The sequence below is a fragment of the Apteryx rowi genome, unplaced genomic scaffold (assembly GCF_003343035.1).
Source record: "Apteryx rowi isolate R43461 unplaced genomic scaffold, aptRow1 scaffold_156, whole genome shotgun sequence".
NCBI classification, from domain to species: Eukaryota; Metazoa; Chordata; class Aves; order Apterygiformes; family Apterygidae; genus Apteryx; species Apteryx rowi.
In genome coordinates this window covers 1,034,096-1,050,776 of record NW_020447819.1, presented here as the reverse complement: position 1 = coordinate 1,050,776, position 16,681 = coordinate 1,034,096, and the positions used below count along the sequence as shown (strand labels likewise).

Here is a 16,681-nt window from a genome sequence, read left to right as displayed (position 1 = left end):
AGAGCGTATTGATACAAACAAGAAAGCTTCTTTGACTCTGTCTTTTGTCATTGTAGGCGTGGATGAGGTCACCATCATCAACATCCTGACAAATCGCAGCAATGAACAGAGGCAGGATATCGCTTTTGCCTACCAGAGAAGAACCAAAAAGGTACCAAAATATGAAGGAATATGAAATATTGAATATTTTTCCTGTGCATAGTTAGGTTTTTGGGGCTCACATATTTCACAGGTAATTAGGCATAAACTGGAGATAAATATTACTTAATTTATCTTTTCACTGGCAGTAAAGATCGATTTACTTTGTCTCTGCTGTCACAGTTTAGGACTGGTGGGATTTCCAAATATGTTCAGTATGCGCAATTGGAACTGAAATCTGTTGGAGACAGAGGTTTCCTAGTACCTCTAGAAATCAAGATGGGTAGCAGATCATCAACCAGCCACAGGGTTACGTGCTGAAATGTGCTAAAGAGCATCAATTGTGTGTTTTCTGAAGTGTGGCAAAATCGCTACTTAAACCTGTGAAAAGCTTCTGGCAGGAAATGCCTCAATTTGAAGGAAAAGGTAAAAGAGAGAGGCTTTGGGTGGTGGTCATTTATTTATTTATGTATTTCAAGATAACTTAGCCTAAAGAAAGTATTTCATTTCTTTGTACAGTGCTAGCTTAAATAAGAAAAGACTGCAGGCAGTTGTGCTACGAATGCCGCATGTGTGGAACAAAGTGAAGTAATCAGCTGAACTTTCACTAGATATTTTTCTGACAGAAATATCTGATGTACTGATCTATTAAGGAAAACAAATCTGTAAAACAGGTAGAGCAGTCTGTATAATGAGTCTTGCTAACCGGAAGTCAAGGGATGTTTTTCTTGTCTTCTGAGCTTTTGAGAATCTTACAGTAATTGAAGTTTTATGCCCACACAGAAGAGCTTACATAGAGTCCAGTTTAAGATTATGACGAATGTCTCTCTTTCAGGTTTGCCAGACCCCAAATGGTAATCCTCCAATAGCAGCCCAGAATGCTCATCCGCAACCAAATGTAAAACTAGAGTTAACTTTTGGAAATTCACCAACTTTTTGCATGGCTGATAAGGCACACGCAGAAACACGTGCAAGTTGGATGCATGTGTGTCTGCACACAGGCCTGCGTCCCAGCAGTCACTCTCTGTGGGCACCATGAGAACTGTGAATATAACCTGGACCCTAATAATAAAATGTGTCACTTGAAGCTCTGTTAAATGTTTTGCATGAGCACAAAAATGCACAGTCAAGAAAATCCGCAGTTTCTTTCATTTAAATGTTTATTTCTTCACTTACCTTCTTTCCTTACTGCAACCCAGGAACCAAGTGAATTTATCAAGTATGACAAGTGCCAAAGGGTAAAATGACCTATAGAAACAATGGAAATGTGTAGTAGAAACCACTCAGGGAAACAAACAAGTGAATGACAGGAGAGGAAGAAATGGAATATGAAAAGACATACCCTGTCCAGTGATGTAAATATATCTTCTAGGGAAAATATCTCATGGATTTCTTTGGCAATATGCTGTGCAATTACAGACCCTACTGAGGTGGCTGTGATTTATTGCTCATGTTGAGCCTTGTTCCAGGATTTCTCAACAGATCATTATATGGAAAAAAGGTCTCAGATCTACCTCCATTTTTGTTCCTGTGAGTTGAGCTCTAATAGGAACCACTGCTAATCCTGAGGAGCAGTGTTTCTACCAAAAAGTTTATGAAATATTTGCCCTTCACCAGCATTAATGGAGCTACTGGTGATTACTGGGGATTTGTCTGTCCAAAACTCTGTACCTCTCTGGTTGATTCTAGCTGCTACTGTCCACCACTAGTAGTTACTTTGAAATGAAATGCTAATATGCAGATGCACATTTGGAACACTTCATAAAAACCATTAATTTATAAATAGCAAAGAGAAAGGTATCCGTCAGTTATCTGCTTCCTGCTTCTCTTTTAGTGCACTCCTAGCCATGGCAGAGAATAGCAAGGTGGAGCTTCTGCTTTCCTGTGTGAGGGGAAGAGCTCGTTTCTCCAGAAGCCTGCTAATATGAGGGCAGATGCTTGGTTTGGTTTGGTTTGGGGTGTTTTGCTGCAGTTACTTTGGTAAATCTTATTGTATTGATTTGTATTTCCTTCAACCTTTACACCAAAGTACAAAGATTACAAAGACTTCACTCAGCTAATTGGAATTGATGGCATTGTCCTAAAATTTACTATGGAGGCGTGCAGTATCTTCACTATTTCAGCTAATGTCTAAAGAACCTGTTTTCACGCAAACAAATGATGGAATGTTGCATCCAAAATTGGGTTAGTGTACTAAAATATTTCTTAGACTAAAGCAGTTAAACTTCCAAAACCTCTGTTCACTCTCTTGCTCGATCTATGGAGTAAGTGCATAGGGTATTAGCATATAGTAGTGCCCTGGATTAATTGGTGGCTCTGGAAACACACCAAGTGCCTTGGCTCTTTATCTCTCTGACAGAAACTTCTTTGCAATTTTGCTGGGATAATTTTCTTTTCCATTTCTTTTTGTCCACACCCCCCACCCCAAACTTGTTTGTGTAGAAACCAACAATTTACATGCAGCAGCTCTCTTCTGAATGCTACAGATTTAACTCCAGCTTTAGGGAAACATATTGATCTGTTTAGATCCCAGACTTGATTCCAGGGATTTGAAATTTGTAACTACACTGCGATGCAGCTGATATTGGCATTATTCAAGTTATATCTGAAACCCATAAAAGAGGAAATGCCAGGCTTTATTTGCTACAGATCCGCACGCATCCTGTGAAGTGAAAATATCTGACTCTGTTTTTTCCTCTAGCATTAACTGACAATTAACAATAGAGATTTTGGCTACAGAGTTCTGATGATTTCCTTAAGATAGGGCTGATTTTCCTGCACTCAGGGGCCATTTTTTCCCCTTGGCCAGATGTTTGGGAACTGGGCCAGTACAGTGCACTGTGCAGTCAATTTTCCAGTGTCTAAGCTAATTTAGGGCTGAGATAAATAGGAAAAACCCAAATAATATAGTGCTACTGGGAACACTATGAAGTCTGATGGAGAGGCGCTGACCACAGGGAGATCCATCAGACTTATTAGCTCCAACACACTGTCAGTGCTTCAAGACCAGAGCTGAGTCACTTGGATGTCTTTGCACCATGCTTCTCAGCACTTTGTCAGCCACCAGTGGATTTTTCTTATTTTCAAAAGATGAGAAAAATTTCCTTTGCCCTAATTTCTTTCTTAGGCTTTCACAAAAGAAAAGCTCTTTATGTTCTGTTTCTGTGTCAATTGTGCAAAAAAGACTGTTGCAGGCTTGGAGATTTAAAGCACTACAAGCAAAATTCTCTGGAGATTGGAAGTGAGCTTTAATTACTTCTTCCATCCTCCCTTCTTTTTTACAGGAACTTTCAGCAGCACTCAAGTCTGCTCTGTCGGGTCATTTGGAGGCGGTGATCTTGGGCTTGCTGAAGACACCAGCACAGTATGATGCCTCTGAATTGAAAGCTGCCATGAAGGTAAATGAGCTTTGAAATTTAAATATGTTGAAGTCTGATGACACTACCTCAAGAATAAGTATGGACTTGATATTCAAATCCAGTTTTCAAATATGACTACTGACTTTTCAGTACTACGGTTTAAGTATCCAACTTCAAGGCATCCAAAATTTGAGTCTGAAATTAAAGAAATTCTGACCGTATGATTTTTTTTTTTTTTTAAGTGTTATCTAAATCCTCTCTTTAGGAAAAAGTAATGTGAGGCAGGTCAGGAATGACTGATAGGCTGTTATGGCTGGTAGCTGCCCTTCTGACTGCCTTTAAAAACAATGAACAGGTTCATAGTATAAAAAAAGCATAAGAAAGCAGCTGGAGCCATTAAATCCTTTGCTAGCGTTTATAGGCTTAATAAAAGTAGTTTCCTGTTACTGGGTCATATCACTGATGTTGAAAGAACATCCCGTACCCAGGCCTTTCTCTCTGTAGAACACGAGGAGGAAGACGATGGGGCATGTGTTCAAAGGAGTCTTGGAGAAACAGTGCAGCAGTGGGTCGCAGAGTTCAGTCCCCTGCAATCACAGGCAAGCGTGGAACAGATCATTAGTTAGGAAGAATCTGCCCCACTGGCCACTGAAGCAAGGCTTTGAGAGGTGCTCATGCCAATGTTTTTACCTTTCTAAGCAAACTAAGGTTTGGGAGTTTGTATTTATAAGCATCTCTTAAACGCCTGATGTTCTTGATCAGGTTAGGGTTTTTTTTGTTTTTTTTAATTGATTAAAAAAAAGTATTAAAATATGTGGACTAAAACTCAGAACAAGACAAAAAGCTGATTAATTACTATCTCCAGACTATGAAACAAATGTACAAAAGTAATACCAGTGCACCAATAACAAATAAGGAGAGATGATTGCTCTTTTAATTGTGGGCCAAATCCATTCTTCGAGCAATCGGATGCTGCCCTCTTCTGGTCTAAGTAGAGGCTATCCATAATTTGCTGTGAATCAGACAATAATTTTAAAATTTGGAAGTTTTTTATGCATGGTGTGTTATGTTAGAATGATCATATACTTATCTAGCACTTGGGCTGTACTTACAGCCAGAAGATCAAGACATTCCCTTAGAGTATGATAGCCACAGATGTAGGGTATTATATTCTCTTCACAGGTCAGATGTTTCCATCTCCCAAGCATTCATTCTAATGTTCTGAGTTTGCTTAAAAAATATTGCTGTTCTTGCTTGAGCTTAAGTTTTATTTGCTATTTTTTTCTGGTATATAGTCTTGCAAAATACTTCAAAAAATATTTAGAGATTATTAAATTTTGTTAGCCTTCATTTCTTCCCCAGATATCCATTAGAACTGTTCTGTGGAGAGCTTTCCTAATTCTCTTACCTGTGAGACATTTTATGAAATCGCTTGGTTTTAGTCCTCTCATTTTTTTTCCATTACTAAAGACGCTTTTTCCAAGACGGTAGTTTTTCACATAATTACCTACATTTTCCACACGTAAAAGAATACAGCATGAGACGTTTTCCTGAGATGTTAACCTGCAGGCTCCTCTTGGAGTCCTGTGCAAACCATGCCCATTTTTGCCAGATGCCATACAAAATTCATCCCAGGGTCTTAACAAACAGCCTCCCAACAGTAGTCCTAATAATGTTCTTTCTGTTTGCTGGTTATTCTGGCAAATGAGAGTAATTGGATTAGCATGAATATCATTCATTGGCTGGTAGGTAAAAAGCAGAAACAAAACAAAACAAAAAACCCACAAAACGAAACAAAAAAACCCAAACCTCTCAGTGGAATCTATTTAAAGAAAAGGGGGGTTTTTGGTTGTTTTTGTTTTTTCTCTCTCATAATACTGAGGCATGTAACTGCCAGCTGGCTTTACCAAATAGTCACCTAGATATCATCTGTGGTCACTAGAGAGAGCAGCATCTTCAGGTCACCTAAGTTAGTCTCCTATTCTAAAACTGTCCTTTAGAGGCTCCTGTCTCACTCCAGGAACTATAAATGAAGCCTATAGAGACTAGTTGCCTTGGGAGAGGTATTCCCTTAACCTAATTAGGTGTCTCATTTTAATGTCACCTTACTAGTCCCTTGTCTAGTTACACCTATTGTTTACAGTTACTTAACTGTTTTGATTATCTGGAAATGTTCATTTCATATGATAGCAATGGAAAGTACAGTAGCACTCAAATCTTTATGCTAGAAATTTTAACACTGAATAAGGCATATATCATATATGGCAAGAAACATATTCTGTTAATGCTCTGCACATGGTACGTGAGAGAAATTCTGTCCTAGTTGCAGGCTTCTATGAGGCCTAGCCTAATTTTGCATTTTACAGATTTATGCCAATTAGATCAATCTGGAAGATCATATTTTAATACATAATTAATACATTTTAATACATAATATTGAGTCATTTTATTTCTTTAAATTTAATGCAAAATCCACTTTGGTTTCTTTTATCTATAAAATGAGTAATCTACATAACTGTTGTCTTGTAATGCAGTATACTTTTTCTGACTCAGTTAAGAATTTAGTATAAGCCCTTGTGGTTTGCCCACATCTAAGATGTAAGAAGAATATTGCAGTATTGTCAGCAAATATTCAAAAATTATTATGGCTATTTTTCTATATAAAATAACTGAACAAGATTTAGAGCACATCGATCAAGCCACATTATTTTTAGAGCAGCTGAGTTCCTATGAGGTTTAATTGATAACTGATACATTTTCATGTGGTTTGTAATTTTATTATATTGCTAATACCTATGTTATTCTTTAAATAGTACTTTGAACTAAGATGCATTACTACTGATTCTTCATTAAGTTTATTTTAGCTCTACAGGAAGTTAAGCAGAAATCTGATTATTACATTTTGACCTTGATCACAAAACCTGTTTTGGAATACATACAAGTCCTCTCAATTCATCTAGCTTGACCAAAATGTACATTTTAAATCTGAATATTTAATCTGTCATACTAAAGATATTTTTATTCCTTAATATCAATATAGCTGATAATAATATGGTTTCATCTGTGCTTGTGTATTGTGAAGTACATGGAAAATATGCATAGTTCAAGGGGGGATGGGCTATTTATGAGCTAGAAATGCAGAACATGGTTGGATCTTTGCTGGACTGGAGACAAGGCCATTGCTAATGGCTGTGTCATCTTCAGCCTCCCATTTATAGTGAGGAGGTACATGGAGGGAGGTGAGGAGGAAAAGCTGGGAAGAACATGTGAGTCTCTGCACATTTGCATGCTGAAAATGAGATTTTTTTTCTCCTGTGCTCTCAATGCAAAGATAGAAAAGAATCACACGTTGACAGTGATATGTTTACCTCATCCAGTTTTGCTGGTGGGGAGGTCAGGTAAGTGTTACAAACACTTATGGCAAACAAATATTTCCCACAGATATTATCTACTGTATCTCAAAACTAATAGAATAATATTTGGCAACTAAAAATGTTCCATCTGGGATTTCTCAGGCACATTAAAAACATGTATACAGTTGGCAAAAATATCCCTGAACCGTTGTGAAACTGTTAGAGTGGGAGAAAGGAAAAAGGGAACGAAATGTCGGTAAAATATTTTGAAAGCCTTCAAGCATGGTCTGTTCATTTCTAACACTTAACTGTATTGTATATGTGTTGCAGGGTCTGGGAACTGATGAAGACACGCTCATTGAAATCATCTGCTCACGGACTAATCAGGAGCTTTATGAAATTAACAGAGTCTACCGGGAAAGTAAGTTTACACTGAAGGTTGCAATGTACTGTGCTTGTCCACAGCCTTACCCGGATAAGTTCGCCCCGGTGTCAGTTTGATTGGTAGAGTCACTTGCCCCACATCTGCTTTGATTCCCTGGTAGCCGGGCAGAAGAAATTACTTTGTATTGGCATACCGCATATTAGTGTGCATCTATAGAGTTTCATCCGTTGCTTGATAATAAACAAATTGGAGAGCATTTGCTAGTCATCTAAGTTGTGTCTAAGTAGGTTTGTTCTCTATGTTACATGCATTCTGTGCATAGTGACAGAATTAATGATACTAGATTTAGCGATTCCAGGATCAATTATGTAATAAGCAGTTGAATCTGAAATCTAACAAAGCATTCTTATGAGCTTATTTGATAGACCTGCCAGAAAAGACAAAAAACAAAACACCATAAAAGCATATAGTCTCTTTTTCAACTTTTCTAAAGCATGTTATCTGATTTAAGCTATCATTCTTAGTTGATTGTAACTAGATATAAAAGAGGTCTAAGATTCACCCTTGGAAATATTCCTTTTCCTTTAATATTCCTGCTATTTTTGTATTGGCCTTTCTGGTTAGGTTCATCACAATCAGTTGTGCAGCTGTCCAGTGCCTGTTTCTCTGAACTTTCAGCTTCACCAGAAACAGACTTAAATGGAGAGAATTGCTGTGTGTTAATGTTTAATAGCTGTCAAGCAGTTCTTTTAGGATACTGTCTGAATCATAAAGGACAAGCAAAATCAATGTACTCTTAATAGCATATATTGAACAAAATAATGTATCGATAAAAAGAATGGTAAAATGCTGCTGCTCTGGCTAGGTTGCTGCTGAACTCAAGAGAGTGTGCAGTTCTGTAGCAATGCAGAGTATGGCTGCTTAGAAAACAATGAAAATGTTGAGATGCCACACCGGGATTGCACAAAGCATTCTTATGCTTAATCAAAACAGCTATCGTCTTCTGCGTTGAACTTGTAATTGTAGTTGTCCATGAGTGGTGAAGGCCTAAATTCTATGTTTGGGAAACAAGCAAATAGTCATTGGTAGCGAAAAATGAACTGGCAGGATATTCAGCTTAAAACAATATTCTCTTCCTTTTAGTGTTCTCAGGCTTTCTTACTATCTTTCCATATTTGGCAGACAGGCTTTGACTGCATGGGAACTCGTGCTACCATTATCATGACTAGGTGGCAGCAATGTTGTTGTTGTTGTATGCAAGTGTGTTTTAATTAGATGACTTAGATGGTAGCTGGTTGCTTTTGTACATAATCACACAGTGATTAGCTGTTGTGCTTGTAAATGAGAATTTGTAGAACATCATTAAATAGAAAAGAATTTTCTGTTTTCTAGTGTACAAGACAGAACTGGAAAAGGACATTGTATCAGACACATCTGGTGACTTTCGCAAGCTAATGGTTGCCTTGGCCAAGGTATGGCTGTCCATATTTTTCTACTTTTCCTAATGTGCCTGCCCTTTGGTAGTTGACTGATACCTTTTAATAAAACAATTGGATTTCTGATTCAACTTTGAATTTCCTTGTACTTCTACTGTCTTTTGAAAAAAAAAATAATAATTCAAATGTTGAAGGGCAAAGTATCTTGACAGGGGCACAGCATTCATAGCAGCAGCTTAATAATGGGGATGAAACATACTGTAATGATTATTCATATAGCAAATACTGATTAACAAACCAAAGAGAAAAAATATGTGTACAGCAAACTGCTTGCTATCTGTTAAACCTCTTCTAAATACCACTATCCTTGTTTGAAGGGCAAAAGGTGTGAAGATACTTCTGTGATTGATTATGAGCTGATTGACCAAGATGCTAGGGTAAGTGCTAGTAATGACCATTAAATATTCTTAAGTTGAATGAATTTTGGGGGATATTCAGTTAGAGTACAAATGTTGTGCATGTGAAAAGCATTTATAAAAGTAGGTATGTGTATTTCAAATTGTCCTGCATAGCAATGTTTGCATGCTGTCGAGGTATCTACCACTTGTAATCTTGACATCTTCAATTATCTATTTTCATGGGCTGCTTACCCACTAGCACTTGCACAGTAGCTCTCTGGTATTTTCCTTAGGCATATTGAAAGAGAGATGCTTTAACAAAAGCAAGCACTGAAGCATTGCAAAGACTGGTGGTGGCAGCCGAGTAATTCCAAAAGATGAAGAGTTAGATATCACTGAACTTACTGGCTGATTTGCTTGTTTATTACATCTGTACTTGTCAAGAGCAGCTCTGCTGAGGTAAATGCAGCTAAATACAGAGTAAAACCTGTAAACAGAAGTAAATACAGGGTAAAACCTGGCTCAGTTTCAGATTACATTCATGGATCTTGTCCTTGGTGGTCTGGCCAACAGTGTGTCCTTTTGTGTTTCTGCCACTGACACAGTAGTGCTTGGTTTCCAGTAAAGAAATTGTGTATGTTTGAGATGGCTTCTTGTATAACCCATGATTTTGCTTTTCATTCTAACCCCAGGAACTCTATGATGCTGGTGTGAAGAGAAAGGGAACTGATGTGCCAAAGTGGATCAACATTATGACTGAAAGAAGTGTTCCCCACCTCCAAAAAGGTACTATTCAAGAGACAGTTTTGTGTTGTGGTTTTTTTTTTTCCTACAGAAGGAAAATAGACCCAAGTGGTAATTATTTCATCTCAGATGTGATTAGAGTGAGTGTGAAAAGCTATAAAACATGGAAATCTTAATTCATAACCAAGCTGTCTTTTTTTTAATGCACTTATTTCTGTGAATGTGTTAATCTCACAACTTTAATGTGCATATAGCTCTTTTTTACACAGGTGCAACAATCACTCAATGGTATTTCACCTACACTGAGAATGAAAATGTTACAAATCTAGAAAACTGGCTGCAGGAGACCTTGAGAGTTCCTTTAGCTTTTTCCTCTGTGCTAGAGTAGATCAGCTATGCCATGTGCTTAAATTGGATATTGAGGTAGCTCAAGAGAGGCTCTGGTATTGCTGTAAGAAGCACATGGGAAAGCCATTTTGGAGAATTTTCTTTTCAGGAGCTAAATTTGTTTAGCTTTGAACAATCCAGTTGTTTCAAAAAATGTTAACCGCAGGATGGTATTTTACCGGATGTTTGAGGTATTCGAGAAAAAGGAAAAGGCCATAGCATCACAACTTTACCATCAGCTGACAAGCTTAGTCTGTACTGAAAATAAAAGTTTTCAGAAGGACTTGGACTGATACTTTTTCATCATATGTGTCCGCACTGCACTCTGCATTTTTGACTTAGGTGGTTACTTTTACTGGTTCTTGCTTTGGTTTTGTTTTCACTTCCTTTCTTTCTTATGATAGTGTTTGAGAGGTACAAGAGCTACAGCCCATATGATATGTTGGAGAGCATCAAGAAGGAAGTTAAGGGAGACCTGGAGAATGCCTTCCTTAATCTCGGTGAGTTACCCTGAGGTAAAGAGTACCTATAGATAGAATCTTTTCAGTGCTCTGGCAGTGTACTGTGATGAGAATGCAGCTTCTTCTGCATTGCTGGCTTCCCAAAGGAGATGTACACATGGTTTGTTATCTGTTGTTAGTTCCACTTTTGTCTGTTACAGAGGTTTAATCTTTGATTCCTGTTTGCTTTTATTATAAACAAACAAACAAAACGAGGTTGGACCTCTAACTAGGCACATGCAGTATTAAATATGGACGTAGGCTAGAGAGAGAACAGTGTGTGTGAGAGGAGAAAACAGGCTGTGGAGGATGCTGGAGGCTAATAAAAATAGCTGATTTGGCACCAAATTATCTGAAATAGGTATATATGAAGCTGCTACTGTGGCATGAGATGAAGATGATTAGGATGTCCCAGGTTTCAGAGGAAATTCTATAAGAGGAAAATCTGTTTCAGGCTAAGGGAGAACCGAGGGGTGTTTCAGGCAAGTGGACAACAAAGAAAGCTCAGCTTTGAAGGGGGATTTCTCAGGGATCAGCATACAATGAATGTTTTCAGAAAAAAAGGTGGTTTATATGTGAAAGATGGACATAAGAATGAATTCTAGTGTGTGTGGAGGAGGGCTAGCATTCTGAAAAGATACTAGCTGTGAGGGAAATACCAGTTGTTCACAAGCTTCCCAAAACAGCTTGTAGGTTACAAATGCATCAGGTAAAAATCATTTCTCTGTGTTCCCTTTTGGAGAAACTTTTGCTGCAAACTTTTTTTCTGACTACTTATCATGTCTTTAAAAAGACTCCAGGATTCAGTGTTCTGTTAATCCAAGTGTGGGCAGGATGTTTAACTGTTCATATCTCTCTGTCTCTTCAGTCCAGTGCATTCAGAACAAGCAGCTGTATTTTGCAGACAGGCTGTATGATTCTATGAAGGTAAGGAAGACTGTTCTTTCTTCTATTGTTTTTTTTTTCTCTACATGTTTTTATCAAATTTTTATTCCTTAGACACTTTTACTCATAAAATGTTTAATTGACAGGGGAAGAAATTAACAATGGCTGCATATTGTTCAAAAGCATTCTTTAAAAGTTACAGGTATAAACAATCTATTCTAGTACATCTGATTATTGTCTGGATAAGGTCAAAATACAAGCATAGCAAGGTAGTTGACTGCTACTGGTGTAAGTGGGGTATGTACAGAAGTAAAGCAGAACTGTAACAGCAAAATTTCTCTGCAGATTTTATTTCAAATCTACTTTTATTTTCAAAGTTAGAGAAGTAATGTTCATCAGTCAGTTTTGCCACACCTTCCTCTCAGGTTTCCTTTTGGACCATACCCCTTGCTGAATCACTACTTGTTTGCTTTATTCAGAGGAAACTTATTTTGGGGTTCTGGGTTAAATTATAGTTAATATTAGTGAGAAAGAAGTTAATACTATCATTGTTGTATAGTCTGGGATTATGAATGGGTGGATAGTTCCTGAAATGTCAAGCTTAGGTTTTACATGTAAGTTTATAGCCAGTGGAGTTCATATTTAAGTGAAAGACGTTTGACCTGAAGGTTGAAAGTTGTCAGAAGACAAGATACATAGTGTAGATTTAAAATTAAATACTTAACAGAAAAATGAAAGGTTGCAGAAGAATGTGGGCTAAATAGCAGGAAAAACACAATCCTGCAGCCTGAAGGAGTATGGAAGCACAGACAAAAAACATTCTTGATGTACTGTTGTCCTACTGTAGCACACCTTTAGATTCTGATTTTGTGGTGCTGCCAAAAAACAGCATGTGGATAAGAAGTAAGATGAGGAGGGTGAAACAAGAATCATTAAAAGTGCATGATTACTTTTTACAAAAAAGCTATAAAAATTACGTTATCTGATAAAGGATGCATGAAACTTTCCAAGTACACCAACATAGTTTATGATAGGCCATTTTAAGCTAGTGTTAACATAGGACTTTCAGAACTGGAGCTGTTAGATTGTCTTCCTGTTAATAGTTCAGGTTTCATATTTATTCAGAGATAACTTTAAATGTTCCCTTTTAAAATAGTAATAGCCCTGATTGTCTAAAGGTATAGTTCAGGTTTATCGGGAAAGGGCTAACCATAATAATCAGTTGATTATAATTAGCAAAGTCAGGCACATCTCTTTGCAGGTGACCAAAAGCTGATAGGAGAAAATCTGTCTGTTGAAGAGTCAAAATAAGACACTAAATTAGCCACAAAATATCTTCTTGAGGAAGGGTTTTAAAGAGAAACACTCAGGGACTGGCATTAGGCAATACCAGGAAGACTTCCTTGTGAATCAGGACTGCTGCTTTTACAGTCTAGGTAGCTAGATTTGTGACCAGAAGTTGATCAAATTCTGATGATGGGAGAGAGATGTTTGTGCTCAAACTCCTAGATCACAACAATGGCCTTAGTTAGAAGGTTGAATTCATTGCACCCTGTATTGCTGCAGCTGAGTTGCCTGTAGTTTGCTGTCTTTCCATCAGATACAGTGGCCTTTTTATGCATTTCAGCTATTGTAGTTCTATGTGTGAATCTGCTTGTAGGGCAAGGGAACCCGGGACAAGGTTCTGATCAGGATTATGGTCTCCCGCTGTGAGGTTGACATGCTGAAAATTAAGAGTGAATTCAAGAGGAAATATGGAAAATCCCTCTATTATTTCATCCAGGTAAGTTTTCAGGTTTCTTTTGATATCAATTGTATGACCTTCACAGTGCTCTTCCTTGAACTAATTGCACCATTAGAATTCATGGAAGATTTTTTTAGATGCTGCAGTGAGAATAGTAGATCATTAGTAAGCACTATTGAAAAGCCTGTTCTTAACTTTGCAGGCTACAGCCAGTGCAATTCTAGGCAGCTGTTTGACTGAATATGCAGGTTTTGTGCAATAGGTTGATGTGTTATGAAGGAAAAATCTCTTCTCCTGCCTCTATGCCCAGAACAGAAGAGGAAAAAAGCAGATCTGTTATGCGATTGCTGAATGAAAATGGATCATCTAATTTGCTGCTCCCTTCAATGCCAGTGGTCAACAAATAACCTTTTTAACTAGAGTGATTTTGTCCATTTTCCTTGATTGGGCAGGAAATACAAGTGTTAGGTTTTATTTAATATTGGATATAGGTAAAGGGCTTACACATCTGATCAAAAAGTGGGCTCTACCCACGCTCACATCAGCATGTAATACATTCCCCACTCTTCCTATTGGAGATGTAGTTGCACTGAAATCTTAGGCCCAAATCTTTTCCTCCTGTATGAACTCTGAAATAAAATGTCAATTTGAGGTTTTGAGTAAGTTTTCAAAATGGTTCTTGTTATACAACAATTGACTGTCTCTCTTTGTCCTTGGTGTGTTCTTGCATTTTCAAGTATTTGCTAGTCTTTTGGACTGTCCCTCAGAAAATGTAGAGCTGAAATCAGTACGAGTGCTAGCTACCTTGGGGATGGCACCTGAGAGCAGGCTCCATGCTTGGAACGCCGGTGCAAGCAGACACAGGGATTAGTTTTAGGTCGTGCATCATTCAACATCTAACTCTGTTTTCTCTGCATCATAGGAAGAAATGTGGCAGAAGCTGACTGCAGCTCTTCATATACTAGTAGAATTTCCCTGTTGTTTTGGCAAATATATTTCATTTAATCTAAATATCCTATTTAGGCTATATACTGTATACTTACTATATCTACACAAATGATTAAATAAAAAAAAAAGCGTGTATTGGGGAGTACTAGAAACTGTATTATGTTAGCAACAAAACAGAGCTTTCTGTTAATTCGTTTCCCATAAAACTTTTAACCACTGTTCAGTTATTAATTTTGACACGCACGGCTATGTTCCTCGTTATGATACCCTCACCATAGCATTTTATTTCAGTTCTCATGGGTCAATAATTGCCTGAGTCAGTCCAGTAATATAGTCCAGATCAGCGTTAGTCTGTGCCAGTTCTGCATCAGATTTATTGGGTGACCTTGGGCAGGTCACTTGATTTCCCCGTGTCTCTCTTCTCCATCTAGGGATTGGGAATAATACCTCCTTTCTGCTTTCCTGTATTGGTCTTGGCTTCTGAGACAGGAAGATACAACAGGCAAGGGCCATCTTAAATGTGTGTGTGCAGCTCAAGCCTGATTTGGAATACAAATACAGTATTTTTTGAAAAGACTGAGCTGTGCAATTGCAATTGCAAGTCCTTTGACTTTTAAGTTAGAGTTCTATTTTGTGTTGAGGCTGATGGATGATAGAATACCTACAGAAACCTTTTCAGTGCTGTCACTTATTCAAATCTACACCATGTTGGCAGTGAACTTACTGATTTTTGTGGTCATCAGTGAAAAGGAACTGAGTCAAGTCCTTCAGCTTTCCTTTGTCATGTTACTGTTTTCATACCAACATTTCCCTTCTTAGCTTTGCATTTATATCACAAGAATTATAAAGAATTTCAATTCACACGTAAGTAAAGCTGTCTAATAGTCTCCTTCAGGCTCACAAGGCTTCCAACTATGAAATGTAGTCTGTCTCACAAGTTTAAAATATAATGCATATGCCTTCGTATTTTGTGTCTCTTATATGTATTTTGCATTTTTTTTCTCCCCTTGCTTTACAGCAAGACACAAAAGGTGATTACCAGAGGGCACTGCTGAACCTGTGTGGTGGAGAGGACTGAAAACTGTGGTGGAAGAAATCCAAATCCAGAGACATGCTTTTTGCTTTTCATTTTACTGTAATCCTATAAAAATTTGGCTTGCCTAGCTAACCCTGACTTGACTTGCCTCTATATCTACAAGACCACTGATATTGTATGCTTTCGGGTGCTGTTTGTACTTCTCTCAGTAGCAGTGCTCTGCTTGGCTTTACCAAAGTCCTTAACAGCATGAAGCCAGAGAAATTTGCATTCCAAAGATACAAGAGGTTTGAAGTGTTGGTGAAAGACTCCGCCTCTTTGTGTAATGTTTCTAATAATATATAAATAAAACTGAATTTTTACTTTAAGACGACAGATCTTTTTCAGATCTTTAATTTAAAAACTGTGCAAACAATTGATATGTATTTAGCCTTCACTGTCCATTTTCTGTGGCTTTTTTTCCTTCCCAGGATTCACTACTCTTGGCTGAAACCATATCTTGAGACCCTTCCCCTATTTAATGATCCAGTTTCTCATGAGATGCAAAACCATCGTCTTGGTTTTTCTAAATAAGTGACAGTATAACCTGAGCCTCACCTGTATTTGCTCTGCCTGTGTAGGATGAGGAGGAGCATGCGTGTGAGCATGCACATACATAACTTGAATGAGTTTTTAATAATCATAATTTTTTTTCATAGTTAGTTGTCGCCAGCCGGGTTAGCGTCGCGCAGCAGTCAAGGCAGAGCCACGCTCGCTGCCAGGTCAGAGCTGCTGCTTGAAGACTGGCATCTCTCTGTGCTGGGGCGGTCCCCGGCGCCCGGCAGCCCTGCGAGCAGCTATTCCCCATTCCCGGGGGGGCGCAGCTCCGCACAGCGCTGTACAGCTCCGCACAGCTCCATGCGCCGCGGCCTCGCTGTGACGACAGCCCTCAACATGGGGCTTTCCGGAGAGCCCCTCGCCTGAGGAAGTTCTCTGGGCCCTATGCACTGTCTTACAGTGGAAAATCGTCATAGGGAATAGTTCAGAATCTTTCTTAAACATTTCCAACAGCCGGTCTGTAAAATAAGTGTTTCCTTCAGAAAGCCTGCTGCCGTGGCACACTGCATGGACGTGTCACACTGGACTGGAAAAGGCGGCCACAGCAGCTGCCCCTTTTCGTGAGGGGGGAATTCCCCGCCTTCCTTCTCCACTCCCTCCCCCTCTGGGCGTCTTCTCCCCCTGCTTGAGAGCAGGTGTGCAGGCGGGGAAAACAGGGCCTTTGCCTCCCCTCCCCTCCCCTCCCCTCGCCGGGCAGCAGGATGCGGACTCAGCGGGCCCGGCCCCAGCTGCTGCTTGAGGAGGGCTGAGGCGGGGGGGCGGGGCGGCGGT

The 16,681-nt window shown here is 38.7% G+C and overlaps 1 protein-coding gene across 1 annotated transcript in view; it reads left to right on the top strand.

Annotated features, from left to right (window-relative positions):
- Positions 1-15,686, top strand: part of ANXA2 (annexin A2) — a 28,306-nt gene extending 12,620 nt beyond the window's left edge. Inside the window, exons 3-12 of the mRNA XM_026059328.1 lie at positions 57-151; positions 3,423-3,536; positions 7,181-7,271; positions 8,628-8,707; positions 9,049-9,108; positions 9,762-9,855; positions 10,605-10,700; positions 11,569-11,627; positions 13,246-13,368; positions 15,296-15,686. Coding sequence (XP_025915113.1) covers positions 57-151; positions 3,423-3,536; positions 7,181-7,271; positions 8,628-8,707; positions 9,049-9,108; positions 9,762-9,855; positions 10,605-10,700; positions 11,569-11,627; positions 13,246-13,368; positions 15,296-15,355 — 872 coding nt within the window. The 3' untranslated portion in view covers positions 15,356-15,686. The remainder of the gene's footprint in view (positions 1-56; positions 152-3,422; positions 3,537-7,180; positions 7,272-8,627; positions 8,708-9,048; positions 9,109-9,761; positions 9,856-10,604; positions 10,701-11,568; positions 11,628-13,245; positions 13,369-15,295) is intronic.
- The last annotated feature ends 995 nt before the right edge of the window (positions 15,687-16,681 follow it).